Source organism: Lepisosteus platostomus, chromosome 24 (genome assembly GCF_059453375.1).
Source record: "Lepisosteus platostomus isolate fLepPlt1 chromosome 24, fLepPlt1.hap1, whole genome shotgun sequence".
Taxonomy (NCBI): domain Eukaryota; kingdom Metazoa; phylum Chordata; class Actinopteri; order Semionotiformes; family Lepisosteidae; genus Lepisosteus; species Lepisosteus platostomus.
The window spans coordinates 11,802,630-11,825,566 of record NC_142634.1 but is presented as its reverse complement, the minus strand read 5'-3'; the positions used below and the strand labels follow the sequence as shown (position 1 = coordinate 11,825,566).

General features: G+C 37.3%; 1 protein-coding gene across 3 annotated transcripts in view; it reads left to right on the top strand.

The window, feature by feature from the left end:
* Nucleotides 1–20,944, top strand: part of sfswap (splicing factor SWAP) — a 72,484-nt gene extending 51,540 nt beyond the window's left edge. For 2 of the 3 annotated variants that reach the window (XM_088618713.1, XM_088618712.1), the window contains exons 14-18: nucleotides 70–338; nucleotides 6,074–6,214; nucleotides 12,108–12,281; nucleotides 14,320–14,392; nucleotides 20,108–20,944. In XM_088618713.1, coding sequence (XP_088474839.1) covers nucleotides 70–338; nucleotides 6,074–6,214; nucleotides 12,108–12,281; nucleotides 14,320–14,392; nucleotides 20,108–20,173 — 723 coding nt within the window. In that variant the 3' untranslated portion in view covers nucleotides 20,174–20,944. The remainder of the gene's footprint in view (nucleotides 1–69; nucleotides 339–6,073; nucleotides 6,215–12,107; nucleotides 12,282–14,319; nucleotides 14,393–20,107) is intronic. The other variant, XM_088618714.1, reaches the window with a different exon arrangement.
* Nucleotides 20,945–22,937: the final 1,993 nt, after the last annotated feature.

Sequence of the window (22,937 nt, the reverse complement as noted above, 5' to 3'; positions counted from 1 at the left end):
TAGTTAATCCCTTTTTGTTTTTGAACTGAACTCTAAAATTGAATTTCATGTCTCTTGTGTCTTCGCCAGTTGCCTGAGATCAGCATTGTGCCTACTGCCACACCTGTCGCCTCAAAAGTTTCCACAGTCTTTGAGTCAAAGGCCTCTGAAAAATCAGCAAGCAAAAGCCGCGAGTCTTCCGATGCCCACGACAGGGAGAAGAAAAAGAAGAAGCACAAGAAAAGGTCCCGTTCTCGGTCGAGGTCCCGTACGCGGCATCACTCCAGATCTCGATCCTGTTCCCGCTCCAAAGCCAAACACGCCCTCCCCAGCGCCTACAGGACAGTCCGAAAGTCAAGGTGAGTCCAGTTCCCTCAAACTAGAGAGCCACCTGAAGTTAAACTTCATCCTTTTCAGTTTTTTTCTAGGGGAGCTATCAGTGCACAGGTCCGTGCTCATCCATCATGCAGGAGGCATTCAATCATCTTGTCTCCAAAGGGAGACTCTTAACTCGTTTGTTTAGAATATATTCATTTTTAGTCAAGTGTTTAACATATGTATCTGGTGATAAAGCCAGAAGGCCTCACTCACACAGACAGCAAGCAACCTTGTCTTGACAAAGGATAAAGCAGATCTTGGTTGTATGAGGTCACTCAAGGTCAAGCCTACAACAGTGACACCTTCTTGGGGATCCAGCTGAGCTTTTAATGACTTAAGTGAATCAATTATATCAATTCATTGCTCACTGTTCTTTCCTGTTTTATTGAATACATAGTAGATGCTGACTTCGTTTTTTGCGTTTTTGCGGCAATATTTTCACTCACACCATAATGTCAGATTCTGCAATGTCATAATATAGAGGGAAAGCCTTTTCTGATAAGCTGGGATGTAGAAACTTGTTTAATAATAGAGCTCAATGCGTTAATTTCAGAGTCCTATTTACTTTGAGCTACATACCCCAACATTTATTTTTGTAATTTTTGCCATTTGCATTTCATTATGAACAAATATGCACACCTTAAACATACCTACTGCTGCTCCGTTCCTCTGCCTGTGCTTTCATCTCCTGTGCAGGATAGTGAGCAACAGTAGTGCGGACCTAATTCATATACTGTAGCCGTCATGATGGACGCAGCTTGCCAGGGTAATTGTCTTGGCCCTTTCATTGTTCTTCAACAGAATTCAACTATTCAGGTTGTTTTTGGTCACACCTGAGGAAAAAAAAAATCTGCTGTTTTTATTGTTTTCACTGTAATGTATGTCGCAGAATGTTTAATTCCATAGATTGTCTTTGAGTGAGACTGGAGGGCCAAAAATACACCGCAGCTAAATGCAGCATCATGATATGCAAGCCTGTGCTTTTCCAGGAGCAGCAGTAAGGATCACTACACCATGAAAGAAATCCTGTTTGCACGATCATAGTTGTAGATCGATATTTGGTTCATCCTTTTTTCATTATTTTTTCCTTCAGTGCTGTAATGTTCAGCTGCTAGAGAAGTGGTAATTATTCTGTGTGTATATCAGCCTGACTGGCTAAAATGTAATTTGCAAAGATTAAATTATTTCCTCTTTTTTGTTGCTTAAGTCACCTATGTAATTAAAAAAGCTTAAATTGAAGTAGAATCTGTATCGGTTTCTGAGATAAGATTGAAATATTTTAGAGTGTCTAATGCATTTGCTTTCTGTGATATGGTCTGAATTTAATTGCAAGATGGAAAAAAAAAATTGAATGGTGGTCTTCTCCATCTAGAAAAGCTGAAATGAATACCTTAATGATGGCAGGATACATTTTCCCCAATGGTACCTGTCAATATTTTGTGTGACTGCAGTGTCAATGCCGTAATCATAAATGACAGATGTTTTAGAGATTCTCCCAGAATCTTGTAAATAATTGGTTGAAGAACCATTAGGGATCAAGTGTTAGCTAGTGAGGATTTGATGAAGTCAGAAGGTTAGATTCCATCACAGTCACTGATCCAGCATTTTGCCTTTGTAGTACAGTAATTATCAATAAATGACAAGCTTTTACACTTATAATTCAAAGAACCCCAGCCTTTTTTCTTTGAATTAGTGTACCTAATTATCTAAATATCGTTTTCAGATTTGCCAGTAACCTAATTTCTATTTATAACCCAATTGTAGACTGTCATTTTTCAGCTGATTCTGCTTGATATTCATAACATATTCATGCTGTAAAATTACATGTGGGCTTTGTAGCCATCAAACTGAAGAGAAACACATTTCTTTTCATCCATGTTGGCACCTGGCTAATAGAAGCTTAAAGATGGTCATAATCTGAGAATTGTTCTCACATGCAACACTGACTGCTTAATTATTAACTTCAAGCAATAATAAGCAGGAATTACTTAATCAATAAAAAACACATGTTCTTGAGTGAAACCGTAGCTCATTTTAAAAGATAAGCTAAGCTATTTACAAACATGCTGACCTTGTGAAGTATGATTTAAAAAACATGTATTTTTCTTTCTGTTATAACAGACATTCCTGTTTATTTTCATTTATCTTTGCATTAAAGTGTACTTTACCTAAACACAAAGTATAGCATTATACATGTTACAAAGCATCATGGAAAGTTTTTCCTTAAATTAACCTTTAATTTTCCTTTTGGCCTGGTAGTGTCTTGGAACTTTATTTCTGTTAAATCTATCAAGAGACAGCCTCAAGGTTAATGAGGGCACTGTAAAGACCATGACAGCTTCATATATTAATTGATCATGATGCAAACTTTGTCAAAAATACAGCATTACATCCCACGTTATGCTGACAGTGTGATAATGGATTTTTTAGAAAGGGTCTTTGAACCCCATTTTCAAGGGTCAGTTTGGTTCAGGAGTATCTACAACTTGACTTTAATTTCTTAATATAAACCTCATAAATAATGACAGCCTTATAATGGCAACCTCTGCATCTCCATTAGACACCAGAGCCGTATTAAAATGTCGCTTCCTGTTCAGGTTTTATTGCTACGGGTTGCTCTTAGGCCAGCGTGCAATTATTAAAATTAAGATGTAAAAGGGAAAACATCAGGCACAGACAATAATGGAGCGGACTCAGTCACATCTGTAAACTGCTGAAGTACTGTAGGACAGGCTGACAGGATGCGAGTTGACCTGTCCTCTTTCAATGTGAATATGTGAAGCATTTAGCTTGGATTTGGTTAAATATACATGCCGATTGTCATAGTCTTGAGTCATACATGGACTTGGCTTTTGGAATAAAGATTTGTTTGTATTCATGTAAGAATCAATTTTCCTTTCTTTTGGAAATTGTTTCAGTATAAAGGCAGCTCTGTTAAGTATTTTTAAGCACAGGGATGGTTTATATGAAAGTACTGATTATTTTGTCATTTCCATGAAATAAGTGTATTTGGAGTAATTTTTTCAGCTGCTTTTGTCAGGTTTTTAATGTTGCCTTTGATACATTAGTGTGTAGTCCAGGGTCATTAATGTTTTTGGGCAGAGTGCCATTAAAAGGCACTGTCTGCTTTTCAAATTGTACCTTGCTTAAGAAGGAGGTGTCATGTCAAATACAGGGGGCTACCTCAATAAACACTGGTTGAATCTTTCAAATATCTAACCCATATTTTTGTTGACAATAATTAAGTACACATATGCCAAACTCTGGCATGTATGGCAGGACTGCTGAACCTGTAGTAGTCTATCTCTTGCTCAAAGGTTTATTTTCTTCTCCAAGTATTGCTTTGGAGTCTTGCTTTGATTTGAAGGAATGATAGGTTTGTTAGTTTGTTTTCCACAAAGTCAATGAAATATGAAAACTGAATATGGTACAGATGTTACCAAAAGCCTCTGAATCATTGCTCAGTATTGCATGGTAGACAATTTAAGTTGAGTATTTTAGAATCTGCATTGTGCAAATTCAAATTCCAGCTTGACTGAATTTTTAATAGGCTACATCCTCACTCTGAGGTGAGCGTTCACACTCACGCAGACTAAAGCTGTTGTGATCAGGGTGCCTTTGTCATCTGTGTAATTCACTTAAGGTTTCTAAAATGCAAGTCACAGCTATGGCTCATGCGGCCAAATGAAAAATGTCCTTTAGCCTACCTGATTTGGCATTTCAGTCCTGGAGCTTCTTAGATCAGTCTCCAAGTTGTCTTAGATCCCTATCCCCGTTCTACACTTTTGTTAGGAACAGTGTTAATCCTCTTTTTCCTGTCCTGTTGTTTCCTCCACTTCTTAACTTCGAGTCGCATATATCAAATATTGTACTATTATAACCCTGGTTTTCCTCTTTAGAACCTGGAGCACCTACAGCAGTGCTAGTGCTGAAGAGAGGCAAAGGGAGCTTGAACTAACAAGTTCACAGTTACAATTGTGGTCACTCTGGATACAGCTAGATAAGGATGCTATGATTGACCATATTTTCTGCTTCAGCTGCACACAGCCATTTTTGCACTGCTGTTTGGGAAACCCTGGACACAGTCTGCTAGTGGCATAGCCCAGGCTCATTAAATATGAAAAAAAAGAGATTTGATCAGTCCCAGATAATTGCGAAAAACCTCAGTATGTAAATACATTGTCACGCCCCAAACTGCATTATGGAATCATTGAGGAAAAATATGAAATATTTTTAGATCAAGCAATGACAGCAGTGGTAAATAAGTTTCTTATAGGAGAAGTCCATGACTGTGTAAAATCTATAGAAAAATATCAACCCTCAGGCTTTTAAAAGAAACATAAATGAAAGATACTCTAATTTAGTTTTGAAAGAACTAGGTGGAAGTACACTATTTTACCTCACACCTAAGATAAGTGTTTTTCTCATTATAACCACATTACAAAAGCTCCCATCTCAATTTATATAACCTTGAGTGATTGCAGGCACTTAAAAATAAATCTAAGCTTTAGTGGAAAACTGTTCATACAAAATAAGTTAGTTTATTTATATTCATCGCTAAACTAATACTTAAGGGAAGAAAATAAAAAAAATGTTTTGCTGCAGAGATGACACTTAACCCTTTAGGTCCTGTTGGGACTTGAAGGTCTTGCCAGTAGAAAACCTCTCTGAGCTGAATGAATCTGGGCTTCTGCCCTGCCAGGACTGCAAAATGTCAGAAGACATGAGACTAAAGAATTGAGGTGGACAGTGGACAAAGTTTGTCTCCTAAAGTGTGATGTGAATTGTGGGACACTTACAAAATTTAACCTCAGCCACATTCATGATGAATGCTCTGTAAAGTTTTCCTTAGTGTAAATTAAAAAATAACTGATTTTTACATTGAGATATTGGTTATAGATGAATCATTACTCTATGAATGTATTGCACTGATCATCCCTGGAAATCATAAAACTAATAGTTTTATGTATCTAATAAAACAATCATTTGACAAGCTAATAACATCAGAATATTCATGGGTACATTCAACACGGGAGCAGAGACACCCCTAATGGGACTTCAAAGTCCCACTGCCTGTAAATATTGTTATACAGCAATGAATAAATTTAGGATTAAGAAACAAGGGCATGTCACTTGGAAAATACATAACTCCAAGAAGAGCCACAGATTTAAAACTAAACACAGCATTACCATCTTCTAAGTGATTTTGTCAAATCTTGGAAGCTCATCTAGGTTTGGCCTGGTGAGTACTGGTACTGATCTCTAAGGAAAGCTAGATTGCTGCCATAGCTCTGTAGTAAGGGGACAGTAGCACTGCGCTGTAGGAGGTGCAGTGTTTTGCATGAGATTAAATGGTTAAACTGAGGTCTTGGTTTGGTCAGACAGATTGTAATTGTAGGTGTGTGAACCGCAGTGGCCTGGCTCAATTCTGCTCTGGGCTTCTACAGTTTGGCCTTCCTGATTTTCGCCTTAATTCAGGTGGTAATGTCTCACTTCTCCATCAAATGATCAGTACATTCGGGATGTTGTCCATGCATAATGTACTTAAGTAATGGATGGCAGGGAGTCTCCTTTATGTGAGATTTTTGACATCCTTGGGGATCAATTGCACTGTATGCAAATTATGTATATTTTTTAGGAGGTTAAGATGTTTGATATTGAACACGCCAGCCCAAGATATCTAGTCAACAATTTCACTGTATATTTGTTTGATTAGATCTAGGTCGAGATCACCCAGCAGGAGACGAGCTCGTTCTCCAGAGCGAAGACGTGAGGAGAGGGAGAGAGAGCGCTATGTCCCAACTGCATATCGGATCAGTAACAACCCCAGCTTTAGCAAGAAACGGTCAAGGTCAAGGTAAAAAAAAGGGCTTTTCCTTTTTTCAGTACATTTTTGCAAAGCTGTGGTCTTCTTGGTATGGTCTTGGACATTTGACAGTATATCTTCATAGGACTGAAATGCTATAATGCTTTTGGAAATTTAATTCATTTGAAAATAAATTGAGACCCTTGTGAAAACTTAGTGTTTCATGAAGATATTTCACATGAAAACGCATGAAGAGTAAGTCCAAAACAGCAGAAAATGTAGGCCTGTTGAATAATGATTTTGCTATCTATGCAACTTCAGTTATACACCTGTGAAATTACTAGGAAGCATTTATTTTTAAACATTTTCACATCTCCTTTTTTCAGTGCTAATTGGGCTATAAATGGTCTTTGTTGTGTGAATGCTAAAATGTACTTGCAAAGCTTGTTTTACATCAGTTGAGACAAATGGATACACATCGTATGATCAGCACTGGGCTCAATGAGATAAGGGCACTTGTTTTTCACTTATATGAACTTGCTATGACGTTATCTCTGTTTCAGTGGTGCACTGTGAAATGGATTTAAATCTAGAATTCCTGGAATTAGGAATTGATATCCCTAAGGATATCAGAGTATCACCTTCTCTGAGCACTTTCAAATCAAGGCTCAAAACCTTTTGAAGGGCTTTTATTTAATTGGTTCTGTGTCTGACCCTTTATATTCCTACTGCATTCCAAGTGCTGGTTGTAATTGTTACTTCTGCTGTCTTCCCTCCTTGTGTGCTTTGAGAAGCCACTTTAAAGGGTGCTACATGATATAAAGTCTTATTATTATTTATTACTAAACCATTACAGCTGACTAAGGGGCAGTTTTCTTGGTGCTTCTTAAAGTCTGATTCCCCCATGCTCATTCTTGATATGAAGGCGTTGAACTAAATTCATTTTAATATGTGGAATTTCACAATTATCCAATTGAACGACATTGACATGCATTTGTCAGAAAGTGTCTTAATATGGTAAACAGTCTCTTAATATCAAAATTAGTTACAAATCATTTGACTCAGTCTTTAGCAATGTGGTTTCTGTGATTGCACTATATAAAGCTTTTTCTAGACAATATTAGTTGGTTCGTAGTTTTAAGTATCAGAGTGATTTTTAAGTTTGTGTCAAATATCATATTATAAAACTATAATAGAGTGAGTGCTTCTCAAGATGAAGAATCCTCTTAATGGCCTAATTCACATTTCCTTTCTGTTTTGAACAGTGATTGAACAGGAGACTAAAGCAGGTCTCAGTGCAGGTCATGCTTCAGAAAGCTTCAAGCTTATCTGTAAAGAATTATTGCTGGCATTTAGAAAACGTCAGACAAGAAAATTATATGCATAGACTAACACATTTTGCTGTATACTGGGCCTGGAAGTAACACCATAGAAGAGACTCATTGTAATCTCCAAAAGTAAAGATGAATGGTGCTGGGCGCCACTTTTCTCAATAGTGACCAAACATAATGTAAATTTTCTCTACAGCATGTTTACTGGAAAGTCTACCAGTCTATATTTTGAAGTCAGCTAAAGGTTGAGTATAGTTTTCTGTTTTTTCTCTGGATAGTTTGCGAGACAAAACGGCTAACTGGCAGACCAAAGAATGAAATCCTTCTTCTCTTGAACCTCAGAGTTTTCTGGGTCTGTTTAAAATAATGCTGCTTTCATCTTTCATGGTTCAAGTGTCTTATGCATAGTTTATTAAGCTTTATTGTACCACGTTTAAGCAAATAAACATTTCCAAACTCTGTTTTAAAGTTCAGGTAAACCTAAGGATCTGTATTTCAGTTAGGGACATATTTCACTAACACAGGAAAACTCGTAAAGCATTTAGCAAGGTTTTGTTTCCTGAGTGCAATGAATCCTGAGCACAATACCTTCTTGAATAATATAAACCAAAAAGCAGAGAAATTAATTTATAATAGTTGATTAATATATTATACTGATTATAATAGCTGATGTGTGTTGAGTATACTGGTGCGCTAGGGCTGCCATTACACCATTCAGGTGGGGGCTGCTTATTGGTGCTAGTGGAGTGGAGTCCATATTACCAGTAAAGCGCTTTAAGTGGAGTGTCCAGCAGAATGCTATATAAGCGTAAGCAATTATTATTTTAATATGTAGTTTAATATGTAGATACATTTTTAATGTATCCTTTCAAATTTTGGTGACTAGTATGTTTTGTATAGACACAGAACTATGAGGAACACGTATATATAGTACTTGATGTCTGACCCAGTTAGCAATGGAAAGGGCCTGCAAAATGGTTAATAATGTGAAAATATTCGTTTTCAAACACTTATTTTATGTCTGATTCCTTAAATCCACTCAAGTCGATGATAATAATACCTGGACTATTTATGTTAAAGTGGGCTGTGGTCATTTCTTGATGCTAGAGCTTGCTTGCAAAGCAGTTCCATTTGACTGTTTACTCTTAAGAGAGGCTCTAATTGTGTGTTTCTGACTGAAATACTTTGTTGCCATTTCTGACAGGGTGTATAAAAAAAGCCGGAATTAATATCCAATTATATGTGCTTGCAAACATTATATTTAAAAAACAGGCTTTATTACAGCATCTTCTGGCTTGTGTTCCACACAGACGCACACTAGCTGAGTTTCACCAATTGATTAGCAAAAACAAATGTAGGTAGGTATCCATGATGAACAATTTCTTTTAATACCTACTTCAATGAAGTGCATCTTTTTTATTTCAACTGTTAAAAGCCTTGGAAAAATTCATAATATGGCTAATTGAGCTTGTAATTAGAACTAAACTGACTAAAAAAAACATGTAGTCCTACAGGAAATGGTTTTGACACCGCTATATTTAATGTCTTATAAAAATAGAAATTTCAGGGTCCATTTCTTTCTGGCCTATTCTATTGCCGTAAGAACAATGTGTTGAGAAATTGGGTGAAAGTGTGTTGCGTCCCTGTTTTGAGTGACTTTGAAATGTGTTGGCTCGGGGCAAGGATCTACGGAGAAGTTCAAAAACTTTTTAACAAGAGGGGACGCCCAACGAGGCCGGGATCTGATCCTTTTTACAAGGAGCCAAAAACAGAGCAGCCTGGGGAACAGCAGTGTCAAAGCACCAGGTCATTAAATACTTATACCCAAGTCCGAGGACTGCCGCATTAGGAGCAAAATACGAGAAAAGATTTGGCTGCTTCAAGAAGAACAGAAAAGAACAGAATCTGCAGGAAATTAAATGCTGAAATTGGGATCACAGAAACATGGCCAGCCGAGAGTAATGGAGACAAATACTACATTAGTGGATGCATAGCATTCCAAAGAGAAAGGAAAGATGGACGAGATGCAAGCTTAGCTCTGTACATCCAAAAGCACATTTTAAGCACAGGACATTAATCTCAATCCTGAAGGGTCAGACTTGCAGATAAAATCCTTCAAAGGGCCTAGTGTTTCGGATCTGCTACAGACCATCAAATTCAGATATTAATTACAGTGCAGTCTCAAAAATGTAATACAGAACATATGTGTAAAGGAAGTGCTTATAATGTTTTTTTTTTTCCCATTGTAATCATGGAAAATCCATCGGGGATGTCAGTAGCTGAAACTGAAATGGTAGATATAGCTAACAACTGCTTCTTTCAGTTTGTCAGAGCACCTGCTAGAGGGAATGCCTGTATTGATCTAGTGTTTTGATACAAACAAGAAGATACAGGGAGGAAAGAAGAGGTGAGAGAACCTTTAGGGAACTGCGATCATAATATATTAGGTTTTGAGGTATATTTAGAAACTGTTCAAGTAGACTCCCAAACCATATAGGTTTATAATTTCAGGAAAACAGACAATGAAGGAATGAAAGGGAGTTGAAGAGAAGTAGAATGGGATAGGATAAATATGGTTTTGTTAGAGAATGGATGGAAACAGTATGAAGATGCTCTGCCTGAGGGAAAGAACAGATTCATTCCAGGGGTAAGTAAATACAATGATAGAAAGTGACCTGAATGGTTTAAGAAATCAGTTAAGAAAAATCAATGCAAAAAGATAGCAGTTTTTAAAATGCCTAAAAAAGAATGGGATGCAATCAAAGAAAATGAATATATTAAGGGCAGACATGGGTAAAAATCAAGACCAGGTGCAAAATAATGAATATTACAATATAGGCTAAAATATTTATTTCTGACACTAAGAAAGCAAGAGAACAATAAAGGATAAAGTGAAGCATCTCAAATAAAAATGGGGAAGTTTTATGATGAGAAATGTCTGAATAAATTACTTTTTAAATCTGATGAATACTAGCATCAAGAGGTAGAAGTGCTAAAACTATTAGAAACACCAGAATATCTTGGGCCTGATAGTATTAAGAGCCAGTTGTACTTAAACAGAACTAAGTGATGGTATTCGTAAGCCAGTTCTTACAGTCATTCATGATAATGGTAGTAGCTATTGACAGCACAATTGCTAATATAGCACCCATCCTTAAAGGTTGTCAGCTGAATCAAGCAATTATTCAGCAGTTAGTCATACTTCTATTACGTTAAGACACCTGTGAAAGCTGAAATTGGGGGTAAACTAAAAGAGTGCACAAATGATCCCAAAATAGGGGTTAGCTAACAGTACTGCTTCTGCAAAGGTCATTTTTGGTATGGCAGAATACATTTAATATAAAAAGTGTATTACATGCAGGTAGTATATAGTAGAATCTAGAGTTCAGTTGTGGTCACCACCATACAAAAAGTACAGCTATGCAGTGTTGCATTTAGACGTGAAAAATCTAAAGCTAATTCTTTGCACAAAAGGTTGTGGGAGTCTGGAACACGCCACTCAGCCATTTTAATTCTTATTGGAGCCAATACCATCTGTTCTTTCAAGAAACAGCTGTATTAGATCCTCAGATAAGTTAGTTACCAACAGCTCTGAAGTTGCATGTGCAGTAAAAACAACTTACATAATTGTGCTATTACACAATTCCTGCTGTCTCTGAAGAGGAATGAGTCCAATTGTTTAAATGATCAGAAAAATGGCACAGGTAGGTATTTTATATGGAACGAGATGATGTAGAATGTCGCATCCCACATGCAGAAAATACTGTCAGTGCCCCTGGAGGCTGGAGAAAAAAAGATTTGCATTGCAGTATGTTGCTTGAGGTTTTCCTTTTCAACAAATGCTTTGTAAATCAAAGCAACGCAGTATAACGAGAAAAGTAAAAATCCTTCCTATATGCCCTTTGTAATATGCCTGTTTTTCTTCAGTTGTTTTCCTCTCACAAAAAACATTAAAGTAAATGTCAATTTCTTTTTACAAGATACTGAATTGTTTTGAAAGTAATAGGGCATTGAATGGATCAGTGAATTCAGAACATGGTTGGGAACTTGTCATCTAAGGTGTAGGTACTCAGTTTATGAATGAGCTTTTTGGTGAAAAGACTAAATTAAAGGTGACAAGCTGTACCACAAATACAAGGAGTATAATGTCATACTGTCTTAATATCTTTGGTTCTGATTGTCAATGTTAGCTTTGCAGTTCTTATTTTTATACATGTACGAAGGTCCACATTATCACTTTCTTTTAAAAGCATTCATGTCATTCCTTGTAATTGAAATTGGGAACAAGGTGGCACGATGGTGCTTCAGGATATGTGGTAGATGGAGAGAACTGTAAATTGCTTTGGACTTTAATGACTTTCATAATTTTGCTTAAGTATCTGGTTTCTAGGAGAAATTTCCACATTTCACACACCTTGGAAGTTCAACAGGCAGAGAGTCAAAATGTCCTTCATCTGGAGTGACAGGACATCAGAAACATTTACATTAATGCACATGGTGAATTGACCATCAAGAATCTAGCATTTTTGTCTTAAATGATTTGATGCTCATTCACAAGATTATTTCCGAACTGCCTTAAGTTTAAAGCTTTTTTTCCCCCACCGTTTTATCAGATCTCCACATGAAAAGAAGAGAAAACGAAGTTCAAAATCTCAGATAAAATCTAAAGCCCAGTCCTGCTCACCTTCATCTTCACCTAATCAAGCTTCACACAAGAAGCCAGCATCAGCACGTTCCACCAGCATTTCTCCGGCAGGCAGCAGGGATTCCAGTCAGGAGCGATCCAGGTACAGCAGGAATCAGCCATTCTTTCCATCTTGAAATCACACAGGCATTTCTGAGATCTTCCATAGCTCCCAATCGTGCTGTAATTGTGGACCTTATTTCCCCCCATTAAGGCTAGAAATGTTTTTTTTCTCAGCTTAGTGAATCGTATTAGCACCTTGTTATCTAATTTTCTCAGTTCTCTCGGAATTAAAGCTTGTACTGGGATAAGAGACCAGTAGGTGACACACTTCACTCATGATCAGAATTTCTACACTGATGCCTCAGTGCCATCCTGCAGAAGAGATGTTAAACCAAGACATTGATGTACAGGTAGTAGATAAAAAAATGGAAACACTTGGGTAAATGAGGGACATTAAGAATATGGAAAGCAAGGGCTCCCACACAGGTGTATGGCTCATGTTAATTAAGCAAATAACATCCCAGCATACTTAGGGTCATATATAAAAATTCTGGGCAAGCCTGGTTGCCTGCAATTTTAACTGGCATGGCAGCACTAGGAAACCTCAGTGACTTTAAACAAGGGATGATTTTTGGGGTATGTTTGGCAGACATTTCAGTGACCAACTTGCATGTACTTCATAAGCAACTGTCTTGAAGGTGATGGCAGCATAGAATACCGAGCCAAAGATATCCTCAGCAGAGGGCAACAGTGGATAGAATCACACACTCCAGGACTGTGATTTTCGAGCATGAATTCTAAGAGCAAGGCGAAACAAGCGAGCCACCTGCAAATCGGCTTGCTGCATTTTTCACCGTGGCTAACCAGGAGCGGGTTATCAAAAATGGTCTGCCTTGATCCACAGGCTATGCGTACAGTGTACAAACTGTTCATTACAGCTGGTGCAAAGAGCACAGGCGGTGGACTGCTGAGCAGTGGAGAGACGATGGGATAGGGTCAGATGAATCACCCTTCAGCGTGTTCCTAGTGAACTCTGTAACCCTGTATGCATTTTTCCAGCAGTAGGGTTCTGTAATGTGGGGCCTGTTTTCCTGGCATGGCTTGAGTACCCTCATTCCCTTAGAAGTCAAGGTCAATGATCATTTATACTTAATGATGCCGGATGATCAAATTTACCCCACGTTGCAGCATTTGTCTCTTCCGAGATGACAATGTCCCCATAGACAGGTCAGGTGGTGGCTCAGTGGTTTGACGAGCAAGATGTTGATGCTATCTGTACGTCATGACATTCTCAGTCGCCAGATCCACACCTGAGTGCTTTCCATTTCCACCAGCCAGGAATGAGTTAGTTGACTTTCTCAAGGGAGAATGGTGTCACACCCCTCTTGCCAACGTCCAGACACTCATGGATGCTACGCCATCTACAACGCCCTATCCAGTGATTTTACGTTAGTGTTTCCATATTTTTGTCCATGACCCGTACTTTGTCATTGGATCCCATGGTGCTATTCGGAAGAGTAGAGGAGTCGTTCCTAAATCCAGGCTAAATTCCTGTTCAGGCTTGAATCATCTGACCTTCATAAAATTCCCTCCAGTGTAGTTGGAGAAGTCATTTCTCACTTTTCCACCTGATGTGCTGTGCAGTGGGGCTGCTGCATTTCAGCAGTGGATGAAGTGCGTCTCCTCACACATGTAAAGTCCTTTACAAGAAATTCTTAGTATAATGACCATTATTATTATAATTGCTATTATTAGTATATTATGTACAAAGCTTACAAATTAAAAAAAATGTATAATTTCAGAAACAGTAAGATGTGGCCTTCTTGGATTCTTTAAAAAAAGAACGTATATAACTTATCTGCACAAAATATCATTTTCCATTGTGAACATTCAGCGCAAAGAGATTAAATCAATGAAAACAAAACCCTGTGAATGTAAAATATTATAGAGAGCGTGCAAAATATGTCCTTTCGTTCTTCCCTGTTATGTACCCATGTTTAGACCTCAGTATGTCCGCTTTCAAGCCAGTTAACCAAATAGCATTTAGTTGTGAGTCATCTGTTTTTATTCCACGGTTGAATGCTCAACATAAATAGTTCATGAAGATTCTTTTTGAAGTGTTTTTTTATTTTTTCTAGGGGAGGCTCTCTGGAAAAAGACAAACAAGTATCTTCCGCCATTGTCTCCTCGGTTCAAACAAAAATAACTCAGGTATGGAGGATGGATCTGACGGAACCATTGTATTCTGACAAAGGTGTTACATTGTTCAGTGTATTTGCTATAACAGGTTGCATCTATAACTGTGGTAATCTGAAAATCTATAGGGGTACTAATGACTGGTGGAATTATTTAATAGGTGCATTGATGCAGAGAGGAAGTCTAGATCCTGAGTGTGATCCTGAGTACAACAAATGGCTTTGTTGTGTTTTTAAGATAAAACTTTCTTGTCTGTCCAAAAGGGTGGAAATTTGTCTTTTTACAAAAGTAGAGAAACTTGATTAAAGTAAATGTATCAAACCTGACACTTGATGGGCAAAACCAGAAGACAAACGTAGCTTTCATTGGGTTACATGTTTTTCTTTGCTGTAGGCTGTTAAGAGTTATACGACCGGTCTGTGCAGCAGTTGAAATTCACAGTTAATTCGTAGATGTGAATATTAGTTTTGCAGTGTCTGACTTGTATGATGATTCTTTGTACAGTTATCTACTGTGTGATTCCAGAGCAGGTGCTGCTGTGAAGTGTTGCCACCAAATGAGTGGATGAATATAGCTAAGGTGCCTACGGCTAAAGATTTATGATAGTCTGTTTTCTTTCTTGAAAGAAGCCAGGTCATTGGCTTCAATAACATGGCTGCTCCAGACTCTCACCATCCTTAGGGTAAAGAAGTGCTTCCTTGGTTTTAAATGTACTTTCACATTGTTTCCACTTGTGTCCTCTATTTCGCGTTTCTGTTCTTTAGCTTGCTCTGATTGAAGCTGCTCTATTGACTTTGCCACTTCCTTTGGAGGATTTTGAATACTTGTATCACGTCCCCTCATACTTCTCCCTTTTCAAGATTGAAAGACATTTCCTTTAGTCCCAGTTTGTACCTGGTTATTCTTCTCTGGACTAATTCCAGTACAGCAATATGTTTTCTGTAATGTTGTAACAAACATTGTAAGGATTGCAGTGTGCTGAGACCTACCCCAAATGGCCACGCAGTATTTGCGAGTTTATTTTACAACACCAGTCCACTGTGGTGTTCTTTGTTTCATGCTCAGTTTCTCCTGTGATGTATAGAGCTAGTCACAGGGCTCTTCCCAGATGACTGCAGCAAGTGGAGGCTGAAGGCATTCCCATTTCAGATTTTTCAAAGAATGATAGTAACTTTTTGTAAGTTGTAAGGTTTTGGATTCAACTTACTCATTGTCACAAACAACCCTAAGAATGAAAAACAAATGCTCAAAAAATTCTGAAAAGTAATTGCAAATGAAAATAGAGAAACATGGTTTGGATAAGTGTACGAAGTAAGCTTGTTTTGTGATTTGGAAGGCTATTGGTTACTCCTGAGCTAATTGACAGTTGCTGTTACTGAGGAGTGTATACACTTATCCAACCTATTTTTCTATTTGTTTCCATTTTTAATTACTTTTCAGAATGTTTGAGCATTTGCTTGTCACTTGGAGAATGTGTGTTGCAATGTGTAAATAAAGGTCAAATAAATTCTGATTTAATTTGTCATGATTTTGGGCTGTTTGACTTTTTTTTAGGCACAGTGAAGTGATTAGCAAAGTCTTCATCCACCATCACCATGAAGTACAGCTCAGTGCAGAAACACTTCAAATGCACTTCCCAGTGCAGTTTAGGATCCAGTTTTTATTTGAGAAATTAGCCTTGCCTTGCCTGGACATGTTTGCAGTGAACAGGTTCAGTTTCTGTTAAATGAGTATACTGGTTCAAAGATTTAGCACTACCTGGAGCATACCGAGGCTGGAGCAGTTCGATCTAAAAGTTGAAAACATTAGTGCTCGTTGCCTGCCGAAAATCCGTCAGGCATCCAGGTGGGCCTAAGGTTTTGTATGTGATTAAAGTACATTTGCCTTTATGGGATTAGAAACTAGCCATCAGCTGTGCTGTAAGGCATCTCCTTGGCAAGCAAATGTGTTCAGCTTTATAGTTCAATGTTTGCTTGAGGGAGTAGAACAAACTATTTTTCCCACTTAAATTAAGATTCAGTAAGGGAGCTTTGTCCATAAAAGTACACTATGACACATGATTGATAGTTTGACAGTTTAATTATTTAAGGTAACATCACATTTTCTCCCATTATTAATTTACCATTAGCTATCAAACTTATTGGTCAGTTTTATTTTAAGTTTTCTTAAGCACATTGTGGGTCCACTTATAGAGATGTAGTGTAGGTCTCATGTTCATCCACAGGCAAACTAGCATCTCCAATGCTTTGTATACAATAAAATGTATACTCAGTGATGGTATAAATCCCATTTATTTGAGACTTTATCTGCAGAAAAGGCAGGGAGCGATCTGATTAAAATGCTGTTAATATGATTAAAAGGTTTTGAAGCATAACACTTTATCTCTGGACACATTCAGCATGTGTTCTTTAACTTGTTGCAACTGTGATATGGAGAGAGGAAAATTGAAGATAAAGTTGGCCAAGAGCTTCGACCACAGTTTCACTTGCCTGAAGTACGTAAAACAGCTGGTTTTTAGATTTCTTCAGTCAATAGTTTTCATTCGTGAACCTTATCCTAAAAGCTCAATATTGCAGCTGAGATAAAGTATTGACCTCAAGCAATGGATAAATCCCATTTCCAGCTGAAGAGCATAAAAAATTGGTGCAGTAACCTCTGAAAATCATCTCTAACTGTGAAGAGTGCTGGCATTTCATACTGAATAGTCTCTTGAAAACATACAGTAAATATTCTTATTAAATCAGGATTACCATTGATCTCAAAACGGCCTTTTCTGGTATGCCTCTGCCCTACTCCCAGATGTAAAATAACATGATGATGACAAGGAAAGATTAATGTGAGATTCCCTCAAATGAAATTGCCTTTACAGTCCTTCTTTTTTCACAGATTATGTGATTACTGTATTTACGGTAATAGTTTTCCCTGTTCCTGTGGAATTGCTAACGTAGCTGTGGTTTATTTATATGATGTTTTTTAATTTTAATCCTGCATATCATAAATGGTCTCCATCTTCTCGTGTGAAACAAATTTTATTTACCATCATGAATATGCTACATTGCCAAACATGCAAAGCCTCAAGCCTCAAAGTTATATTCTTAGTCCCTTATGTTCTGGTTTTTTTTTTTTAGATTCTTTGATAATTGAATCGATGGTCATCACAATGCTTGCAACATTATTTTATTTAAATAAAATTTAAAAGGGGGAAAAAGATAGGCCTTTTCTTTATTTAGGTCCATGGGACACAGTGATCTACTGTAAAAGCTAATAATTGAACTGCTACAGTTCACGGCATGTTATTTCACAACCATAGTAATTTGTAGGAATTCGAATGCAAGGCAGAAGGAATGAGCAGGCATTTCTGAATACTTAAAATGTTCGAAGTGTGCTCTTTCAGGCTCATAACTAACGTGGCTGGGTAGTTAAATCCCCTGAAATACTTTCATTTGTGGGCAGTCGCATGAGTTGTGTGTTAGTGTTTTAATGGTTCCCTCAAATGGCTTTATTACTGCTCATTCCAATAAAACTGTTCAAAGGAGCATTAAAGAGTCACAACTGAACCTTTGTGAGTAGATACTCTTCTTGCTTTGCCAAGGAAGCATGTTTAGAGGTAGGTACCAAGTAAATTGCAGATAAATGTTAGTCACGCATATAAGAATGTGAATCATTTGAAGCTCACAGTTCTGTGGACGAAGGCAGTTTATTCCCGCTATTAACTGGAGGATTTATGCTTTCATTTACCTGGACCTGGTATGTTTTAATGCTTTCGTAGTTTAATGTAGTATTTGAGTATTTTCCATTTCAGGGATTTTGGAGCATAGAGCAGATTTCTAAGGGTTTGTTTACATCTTTTGATTGTGATGAATTCTTGTTAAAGATGGATTGACTCTTTTGCTTAGTTTAACTACTAATTATATTCCTTGAATTGGATCAACAGGACCCAACAGCAATTTAAGGATATATGACACCACTGATTGATTTCCTTCCAAAAAATCCATATATGTACAAATGTTCCTTACCAGTATCTTACAGTATGATTTGATTTCAGGGCGAAGGTTTCATTTTGCATTATATGTCTTTCTGAAATACTGAATATCTAACTAACAAGTGCTATCCGTAACTTGGAATTTTTCCAAAGTCAAACTACCCATCTAATGAGGCCTGCAGTATATGCCTGCTGTAAAAATGTTTCCTAAGCCTACTAGCATAAATAGTTGGAAATGCATTAAGCTGTCCACTACTGACAGATTTGAAAGATAACCCAATACCCGATTATGAGAAAAACTTTTTTTTGTACACATAAAATCTTGCAGTGTGTCATTGATGGATGATTCTAGGATTAACCCTCTAGAAAAATGAATGTTGCAGCTCTCTTTTCTTTAGATTTAAGATTAGCATATCTCTCCAGTGAAAAGCTGATGTAATATGGATTGCTTAAGGTCTGCTTTTCCTCATGTTGCTTAAGTGTAAAATCCTTGCATCTCTATTTCCTGTTAGCATGCCTCTTAAAAAGACACTAATAGCAGAATTAAACCAAGCCACAGGTTTCAGAGAAAGTTTTTTTTTCATGTTTAAAGTGAATTATGGCTTTACTTTGGATGTGTTTGGAATTAAAGCAAGTCTGTGTATTTTGTGGGTTGCTATGATGGCAGTTGTTCCTTACTTCTTGGATGATTCACAAATGTTAAATTAGAAGAAGTGGAGGCTCCATCCTCTTATCTATCACAGAACTCCCACTTGTGTACATATATTACACGTGGAACTGCTGTGTGGTCTTAAGGAAATATTAAGACTATTGTGTTTTATTTTGACATCTCTGTCCTGATTTAGAAGCTATTGTACAACATGCTGTTGTTCTTCTCTCAAGTACTGTTTCATAAACATGTAGATATGATTGTGTCTCAGACACACTATCACATTCAAAGCCATGATCTTCACATTGAAAAATGTCTTGTTACCTACCACATTGTCTTCTTGAACGTCTTGATCCTGTTGACTTAAGTTAGGGTGGATGTTCATTTATACTTCTCAGAAAATAGATACGCTTATGTCAATGTCTTTCACATCTTGGACACAACTATGAGTTACAATGTATGTATGTTATGAGCATTAACAAATCAAAGCCTCCACTAAAAGTTTCCTTTATTAAAGCACTGTGGCTGTTATTAATAGAGCTCAGAGTGGGTGAGAAGAAACACTGCCATTTAGCAGTGCTTAATTCATTGATCAATTTATTTTATCTTCAGAAATTTCAGTGCATCAACTCAAGATAAATTAAACATTAGCAGTCAATATGAAGTCTTCTTGTAGCTAATCCATTATATTTTCCGATCAAATTTAATTGACTCAACTTAATTGACTTGTCAGGTGTTCATCATTATTAATATCATTTGTTGCTCTCTACAAATCCATAAAGCTAAAGGCCTTAGCTTTGCAGTGCAGAATACATTTATTCAGCATTAACTTTAAAATAAAAATAAAATGGCTAGAATTTCAGTATGTCACCGTAGGACTGCATTAAGAAGTAAAAACACACTAAATGTCTTTTACACAGAAATGTAAATCTCTCTTTGGCACTCATTTGATCTGTGGAGTGTCTACCTTGTGGGCTTTGTGTCTCAGTGAACCCTGGACCTGAAGCAAATCTAGAATCTTTTAAAAGCTGTTTTGGAAGGGTTAGGAACTTTTCTTTCCTCTTCAAAACGGATGTTCCTCTGTCTTTCTGTCCCCCAGGATTTGATGGCCAAAGTGCGAGCTATGCTGGCAGCTTCTAAAGGCTTGCAAACGAGCACCTCCTGAGCAACTCTTCGGAAGGATCCCAAGGGAAAAGAGTTATTAAACAACAACCTCGATCTGCCTCAACACTTCAACAGAGCGAATGCTAATTATGTTGCAGTTCGTCAGGAACAAGCCGGTGCTTGTGGCAGATACTCTCAACGTGGTGACTGCCAGGTTGATGCGATGTTTTCTTTTCTTCCTTAATGCCAATAAAAAGTGTTTCCTTTGTTTAAAAAAAAACTGCATTGTATCGGTTAGGGTTTTATATATGTATACAATGAAAACTGAATCTGGCTTTGACTGTTTGCCTAAAATGTCTCGTTGGGGTGCAAAGGACTAAAGAGACAGACTTGCAGATTTTCCAACACTCTCTGGATTTTAGCCATATACTGGAGCAATACAGGACATTGGGAAAAAATAGGTAATACAAAGATTTTACACTAAATGAGATTACATAATTAAGAAAGGATGAAAAATTAAGAATTCCATTTCAACTTAGAACACATCTATCGATTTGCTTCAAATCCTTAATTTATTTTTGTGTGCCCTTTTTTGGTAATTTTGTAAAGGTTGCACTATTCGGTCATTTTAAGAGGTCAGATAGGAATATTTTTATCCTTCTGTGAAGGAATAATGCATTTGCTTCCCCCCACCACCACCACTAACTCTGTTTTGTTTTGTTCTTTGCGAGCTAAATCGTTGACTGCCTTCACACTCTTGTTTGTAAGATTGTACAAGACTTGCGAGTGTGCTGCTTTATAGACCTTGTCAATAAATTTGAATTACAGTGTATTACTTGTGCTTTGTTTTTGTTCCATTAAATGAATGTGTTAGAACTGTGGGAGAAGTACAGCTGCCGCTCAGGTCACATGAAGCACATGAAGGGCATTATATTAGTGTCACTGCTTGCAAAATCACATCTTGCAGTTTTTTTTTTCAAAACTGGTGCAAACACAATATGTCAAGATAACACATACACAAGCTGTAGAGATATAATTTAGATCTTTGAGCCACTAGTGTTTTCCTATGTTTTTTTTTATAAAAGAAAGCTTATAAAATGCTGTACTATCATTCAGGCAAAATCATACATCTTAGCAGCTTCAAACAGCACCACTGCAAATGAGCAGAACTGGAAAACTTTTAAATTGATGTGAACAAACATGTTTATCCGTGAACAGCTGCTGTTCTGTCTACATTCTGCGCTGCGATATGTTTTTTGGTTTTATTTGCTTTTTTTAAGCTTAACATGTATGATTTGTGAAGTGTTAAAAAGAACCACCCAGAGCTACATTATTTTTCTTGTTCTTAGATGAGCAATCTTAGAACATACTTGAATGTACTTCCAAGTCCTTTTTGTAATAAGCTATTCTTCAATGTACAATTGGAGGCATGCTTGTCTGTTGCTTTGGAATGTGGGTGCTGCTCTTTTCAAATTGTCATATGCATTCAGAAGGATATTTCAGTTCTCAAAACCTCTGCAGTGCAGGCAAATTTCCTAAAATACTAAGTGCCTCTGAATATTAAGGGTTTTAGTAAAATGGAGTAATGATAAAGGTTTTAGACAAAATAGGAAATAATGATTCTGGCAGGAGTTTTAAGAGCAGAACCATGCTAATCAAGTAGCAAAGTGTAATGAAATGTTTTTTTGAGCCACGTTTGATTCGGTAATGGAATCTTTTTATTTTGTTACGAGTTTTAGAGGCTGTGAATAGTAATACAGGTATATGCCTAAGCTATCTTTAGAGACGGTGAAGACTGATGCAAGGATAGAGGAAGCGTCTGAACTGGGGTAGGTACAGCAGGAAAGAAGACACAATTCCCTCAGTGCATGAGTAGTAGTCTCAAATCTTGGTGGAGGACATGCAGAGATGGTGCCGGTATGTATTGCTCTCAGCAGTTAGAGTACCATACTGTATCTGGAAAATGAAGGAAATGAAGATTTTTCTGAAAATGGGTAGCCCAAAAGCTAAACTTGTATTGGTTTTAGAGTGATAATGCTTAGCTACCCAATTTACGTGTAATGATTTTCCTGATTACAATGTATTGTTTTTTATCCACTGTTCTAGGAAAAATGCTTCCCAGGCTGAAGCTGTGACTCAGCCTCCCAGGTCTTTAGTACATGAGTTCTGTTCTGCTGGTGACAGGTTGGCTTGCGCTAAAATCATCTATTATCGTTGTAAACATTTATAGAGTACCAGTTTGCCCTTAATTAAAGTCTTATGGGAAGCGAGCATCTTGCCAGAACGACAGGATTAGATGCTGTTATCACAATTAACGTGTCATATATTGTTTACAATAGATTACTAAAAACTTGAATCTGAAATACACCTTGCTTCAAAAAGAAAGAAAGATGTTCAAATGTCTGGTGCAAAACAAAGCTCTTTACAGTGACTGGCAGAGGTGAGCTAATCTCCCAAATTGAAAATGTACTGTAGATCATAGTCGCTGAAAGCAATTGATTAGATCTGTTTTTCCCCGCTTGTTGGTTGGAGTTTTGCTGGAAGGGAATTTTATGTAAATTGTTCCTTAGGGAACCTCGTATCCCTGTAGTGCATTGCATCTCAGTTCTGGCAAAGGAAAGTGAATGGTGGTGTTATTTCGTGCTTTACCCTAGGAGATCCTGCATTGCAATTATCCAGCAATATGGTGTTCAAATTGTTTTTGGTCCAATTGAATTACAAAACCTCTGCATGGGTCTCCCGCTGTTAAATTGAAGGACTGAAATTTGTTGGGAGTAGTGAGAATCCTCTCTGTGCCATTTGGCCATGCTTCTTGGCCAAAATGA